This window comes from Primulina huaijiensis, chromosome 3, assembly GCF_012295235.1.
Source record: "Primulina huaijiensis isolate GDHJ02 chromosome 3, ASM1229523v2, whole genome shotgun sequence".
Taxonomy (NCBI): Eukaryota; Viridiplantae; Streptophyta; class Magnoliopsida; order Lamiales; family Gesneriaceae; genus Primulina; species Primulina huaijiensis.
This window is the reverse complement of record NC_133308.1, coordinates 28,025,757-28,032,229: the sequence shown is the minus strand read 5'-3', so window position 1 is coordinate 28,032,229 and position 6,473 is coordinate 28,025,757. Positions and strand designations below refer to the sequence as shown.

At 30.0% G+C, this 6,473-nt stretch overlaps 1 protein-coding gene across 1 annotated transcript; it reads left to right on the top strand.

Moving 5' to 3' along the window:
• The first annotated feature begins 3,634 nt into the window (after positions 1-3,634).
• On the top strand, positions 3,635-5,990 carry LOC140972365 (cyclin-D5-1-like). The gene is made up of 5 exons (XM_073434809.1): positions 3,635-4,100; positions 4,198-4,284; positions 4,432-4,723; positions 4,810-4,943; positions 5,060-5,990. Exons 1-5 carry the CDS (start codon positions 3,852-3,854, stop codon positions 5,270-5,272), a joined length of 975 nt encoding a protein of 324 aa, XP_073290910.1. The 5' UTR covers positions 3,635-3,851; the 3' UTR covers positions 5,273-5,990.
• The last annotated feature ends 483 nt before the right edge of the window (positions 5,991-6,473 follow it).

Here is a 6,473-nt window from a genome sequence, read left to right as displayed (position 1 = left end):
GTACAAGAAAATAAATGTATATATTTGTATAATTTTATGGTAATAATATGGTGTATATAATATTAGTAATGTTTTAAATAATTATGTATATCATATCACAATATTATAATGAGGTGTCATAAGATATTTTGTTTAAAAACCTTATAGACTTTTATACGTGTCGTATCCCTTACCGGGAGTGTGGGATGTCGTCTTAACATCCTCCCAGGATTTATAACAAGTTTTTTGAAGAATTTATTTTTATTATTTATAATAACATTATATTATTTAGTAAATATATAAACAATAAAATAAATATTATTACTTTTGTTACTTTTTTTTTCTGTTTTGGAGCTTGGAAAAATATGGAGGACTTTTAGAGCTTCGTGCTGATAACGTGTTGTGAAAAAGTAAAAATTTACGGTAAAAAGTAAAAATATCAAACTATCAAAATTATCACACTACACACTTTATAATATTTTTATCTCAAAATTATCACACAACAAATAATCCAAAAATAAATTACATCATTACCTTCATCATCACACACAAATTTCAATATTCAACACCAAATTTTACCTAATTTTCAACATTCAAATATTCAACATTCAAATATTCAACATTCAAATATTTAAATACATATATTTAAATATTATTTTTCAACAAATATAGATTAAGAAGAATTTATTCCTATGTGAGCCTTGTAAGACTTTTTAGCCTCGGACCTTAAACAAGGTGTAATGTCGGGTCCTTACCGTATTGGGCTTGGCTTGCCCATTAACAATGAAAATGAAACAAGGATTAAATTGTAACCCATTAACTTTTTTTTTAAAAAAAAAAAAGAAAAAAAGAAAAAAAGTTTCCCATTAAATTGAAAATTATATGTATACATATGTATGTATAACATATTGTTCCATCACTCGACAAGTTATTTTGACATACCAATAATAGACATCTGATTTGATGCTAATAAAAAATAATGAAAACAAAAAATAATAATAATGTACATTATAAGGGAAGGGGTGATGATGTCTAGAATATTCGAAATTTTTTTAAAACACGTTTATAATACCAGAAATTTGTAAAATAATTTTAATCAACTATTTTTAAAAAAAAATTATCTTTTTTAATATATTATAGATATTGAAATTTGAAAATATGGAGATGTTTCATTCCAAGAAAATAATTTATTACGGAAAACATGATGAGTCAAATCAAATCTCAACTAACTCCCACAAGAAAAGGCTGAGCCAGAGAAAATTGAATTTTATTAATTTAATTTCACTCATCAATTTTAACTGCTAAAAAAACATATAATAATAATTTTATTGTATATCTTATATGAGTGAGTAGCATGAAGTATATTTCATTTAAAATTTGAAAAAAATTAAAGAAAAATTGATTAGAGAATATGAAATTTTTAGATATATTTTAATTTTCAACCAACCGAATAAAAAAAATTGGAATATATTTTTGGGATAATTCAGAATATAAGTGATTAAATATAATGTACTTCAATTAGTTTCTTTATTGGGCATGCGTTACATTTTGTGATGATGTTCTCTTTAAATCAATAAAAAAAACTAAAATATTGCATAAATTATAACTATAATATAATAATATTTTTCAAATTAAACTTTTTTTTATTGTATATAATAGAAGCAGCTACAATACATAATAAATACATACATACATACATATATGTATATGTANAATAAATACATACATACATACATATATGTATATGTATACATATAATAAAATAAAGAAACACATATAAAATAATCAGTCAAAATTGGGAATAGGGATCTTGTTTAGGTAATTCTCAGTCAAAGTTCAGAAATCAGAATCTTTGCACACAGTCCCATGCGGCATAAATAATAATAACCTGTCTAAAATTGGTCTGGATAATACCATCTCGAAATAATCTTCTTTATTTTTATTTAAAAAATATATTCACATTTAAAAAATATATATATATATTCCCCATTTAATCCTGAAAATTTTTCCTCTCATATTTTTTTTGGGTCCGATTTCGTAAAAAATAAAAATCTATACATGACAAAACAGTTAGTTATTTTATTTATCATAAATAATAGACGATATATTTACATTATTATGATTGAATAAATAAGAGAAGAAGAGGAACGTATTGGCATGAATTATGATAATTCCCAGCTCATGCAGGGGTGGGGTGGTCCAGCTTCTGGCTGGCTCACTGAACCCGCTCCTACCCATCACAAATTATAACATTATATTCCACCCACTAATAAATTCCTTATTACATGTAAATCTTATATTTATTATACACTATTCTCTTTTATTACTAATATCATTATGTATCATATATATTCTTAAGGCTATGATGTGTTTGTTTGACGGAAATAAGATTGAGTTAATGTTACACTAAAAGAAGAAGAGAAGCATGAAATGAAAATTTTACTAGTAAGTAATGCCAGCAAAGTACAATCTTGGATAGTCAAGTATAATAATGATAAATATGTGACATATATTGACACTTATAACCTACATGTGATATGAATGCTAATGTAATGTAGTCCAATGGAATTGAGTTTGGATTTGATGAAACAAGATATTAAATATTCCACTAATTTGTTTGAGAAAATTTAAATTGTAGTTTAAATTTAAAACATTTTTTTTTACGCTTGTGTTTGTATCCATCCTACTTAAGCTTAAAAAGTTTGAAGTTTCACTCCCACGTTTCGACACGATTTGTACTTTTTAGAACCTTGTGAAAAACTCACATCGAGCCAATGACACACAAGAACAGTATTTTAAAAGATTAATCAAGCAAAAACATCGGAATAAACACATATGAGTTTTTGTGTTATTCAAATTATTAATCTCTTGATCTTCAATTTCTTTCATCCTCATCAATTTATAAGAATAAAGGTACTGGACTGGTACACCATTAATTTGTTTCTTGATATCACAAAGAAGATCACATAAAATTAGTATGCATATTAAAAAAACAAATGTTCACACACACACACACACACACATACATACATACACATATATACATATATATATACATACATATATATATATACACACATACATATATATAGACACACACATATGTATATATAGACACACACACACACATATGTATATATAATGTATATATATGTATTAAATGGTATTTTGACTAATAAAAAATGACATGTATACACCGTACTTCATATTTTCTTCCACTCGATGAATAATAGCTTACACAATTTTAATGCAATTTTATAGAACTCCATTCCCACCAATTGGATATCATAAATTATCCATTTTTTGGATCTTGTGTCCACTGACCTACTACATATGTATATAAAACACACACACACACACACAGAGAGATATATATATAACCATATACGAATCATATTTTTCTTCTTGTTTGATTTGTCTATAATACATTTATTTTATTTTTTGTTTCTTTTCAATTAAAAAATCATTCTGACCACATTCATTTCCCAATCAGCATTTATGTGCTCTCAATCACTTATGGAAAAGATTTGCTAATTTGGATACAATTCGTGAAATCAAATGATGAATCTAAATTCTTGAGTTAATTGACTAGAAAAATAATTATTTGAGAATCATATAAAAAAGTCATTTATCACACAATAATAACTCTATATTATGTTCCATGAGCTAAATTTGGCGGCACCAGAAAACCACCCCTCAACGTTACAACCTTAATTCTTGCTTTCTGGAATCAAGATTTCCTCAATCTCTCCACCATTCAACGCCAGTTCAACCCCAGCCCTTTTATTTTCGATACTATTATTTATAGTAATTCTACTCTTTTCTATACCGGGATTGCTCATTATTTTTGCGCAGGCCGGAGAAAAATCGAGATGGAGGATTTTGAAACTCCATTGTCTAATCTTTTGTGTAACGAAAATGAGTCATGTTTGGAAGAACAGTATAATCAGAAAGATGAAAACTTTGAGCTTTATCCTGTTTCGGAATCCGATTGTGATTATATTGAAAATCTATTACAGAGGGAGACCAGTTTTCAAGCAAGTGGGAGTGACTATTCGGTGAAGGAAAAAAGAAGCTGGTTCAAATGCGCCCGTTTGGATGCCATTAAATGGATCCTTGATGTATTTTTTTGCTTTTTCTTTTGTGTTACTTGGTACTATTATGCTCCACTTTTTGTTTGATTATTTATGGTTTTATTGGATTTTTGTGTGTATACAGGCAAAAGGTCTGTTTGGATTTCACTTAAGTACAGCCTATCTGTCAATGATTTATTTCGATCGGTTCTTTTCAAGAAGGTGGATCAATGTAAGTGTGGATTTAATTAGTATTTTGATTTTTGATGAATTCCTTTTGTTAAAATCTCTGATATAGATACACATTTCTTGTGACGGGATTTTTAGATTTTATCATTCTGTTTGTTATGTGACTTGGGGATTTTCTTGATGTTGATAGGATGAAAAATTGTGGGCTATTCGCTTGTTATCAGTTGCAAGTTTATCCATTGCTGCAAAAATGGAGGAACGTGAAGTACCAGGATTATCCGAATATCATGTAGATGAATACAATTTCGAAGGAAATGTGATTAAAAAAATGGAGTTATTTGTTCTTAATACGTTGGAATGGAGAATGAGTTATGCCACTCCTTTTGCTTATCTCAATTATTTCACCACCAAGTTTTGTGAGGAATTGAGGCATACAGAACTGGTAACTCGAGCTGCTGATTTAATATTGGCAGTAATGGAAGGTAAACTAGATACATTTATATGGTTTGTACTTCGATGTGTCGTCTATGAGAAACTTATTTTTGAATTTTTGAGTTCGTTGATGCAGAGATTGACGTATCTGAGCATCGACCTTCCGTTGTCGCAGCGGCGGCGGTTTTAGTCGCTTATGATAATCAATTAACGAAAAAGTTATTTGAGATGAAGATTAATGCAATCGCATCATGGGGATACCTAGAAAAAGTGAGTTCCCTTACTTTACAATGGTTTGCATTTTTTTTTGTTAATTACTGATAAAATAAAGAACCAGCAGCTGTTCTCTCTATTCACGATTATCTTGGATTTCTTTATTTTGGCAGGAGCATACATTTTCATGTTATAGTCTACTACAAGAGATTGTAATGTTGAAATCCAAGACCCCCGTATCTAACATTTCCCGAAATTTGTTATCCGCTAATTCAAGCTCCATCGATGTCCTCGATGATACGACAACCGGGATTGGCACGAAACGGAGACTAACGTATACTGATGGTGATCCACATTGCCCTCTGCATAAGGTTCCTAAATCTTAACGAGTGAAGTGTGACAATAAGGGGTTACGAAGATTGCTTGGTTTTCTTGATATTGATTGTGATATTTAATGAAAGGCTAAAGTTCCAACATATTGTATGGTTTGAAGTTTGATAGGGGGGGTGGGTGGCGCTCCATTTTCAAGAATTTTAGAAAACTCTCGAGTAGTGACAACCAAGCAAACAGTGAAAGGAGGAATTTGGATAAATAAAGAAAAGTATACCTTTACCTTGGAAGTGACGAGTAAGAAGCTAAGTAAAGTAGGCAAAAAAAAGCCGGTTGTTGAGGGAGCGAGAGCCAAAGAAATGTCCAAAGGCTCCATTAAAGCCTGTGGAAGGTCATTTTTAGTAGTAGTGTTTGGTTTTAATGAATGCTACTAGTGCATATCACTTTTTTGAAAACCTTATTGTTTATTCATAATTCCCTTCTTTCTTTATAACTTTGATTTGTTGCACATGATTCAAAAGACTCTGGTGTGTATGCCCTACATATTGAAGGGGGAGACTTAAGATTCTTTCTATGCGTTTGGGGAGGCTTAAAAAGCGTGAATGGGGAATGAGGAAATGAAGTATTGTTATTGTGTTGATGTGATGTCTCTATGCTGCATTTGGGCCATTCAGCAAAAGCACTGGAAGTCGAATACTGCTGGCTTTTGAATGCTTGGCTCAGTTTCTTTTTCACTTGTTGATATCTTTTTGTGTTTGGGACTGATTCATGAAGTTCCATTCCATACATGTAAAAATCCTGGGTATGTAAATGGAGGACCTCTAAAAATTGTCCTTCGATTTTTGTGTGTCAGGGTTATAGTTCAGGAATAAAGAGCATTTGATAAGCTTGCTGGTCCATGTTTGTACTGTGCCTTTTTTTTATATTCTGTTGGATCCAAGCGCCAGCAATTGCTCTTAGTAGCACTCGTATGTTATAGTTACTCTCAGCGGTGAAATTTAAATTATTTTACCCTTGTAATAAATAGTGTAAGCGTCACATATTGGTCATTTGTATTACATGAACATGGGTAGCTGGATACGACAATGAGACGACTCATGGAACAATACTCGTCAGCCATCGAGTCTATATGACATAAAAATCAAAACTATAATTTATTTTACAATATCTATTGAAGCTATAATTCAGAATACATATTTATTCCAGGAGTGTTTGAGAGAGTTTTTGTTTATTTTTGAAGCTATAAGTCAGAATACA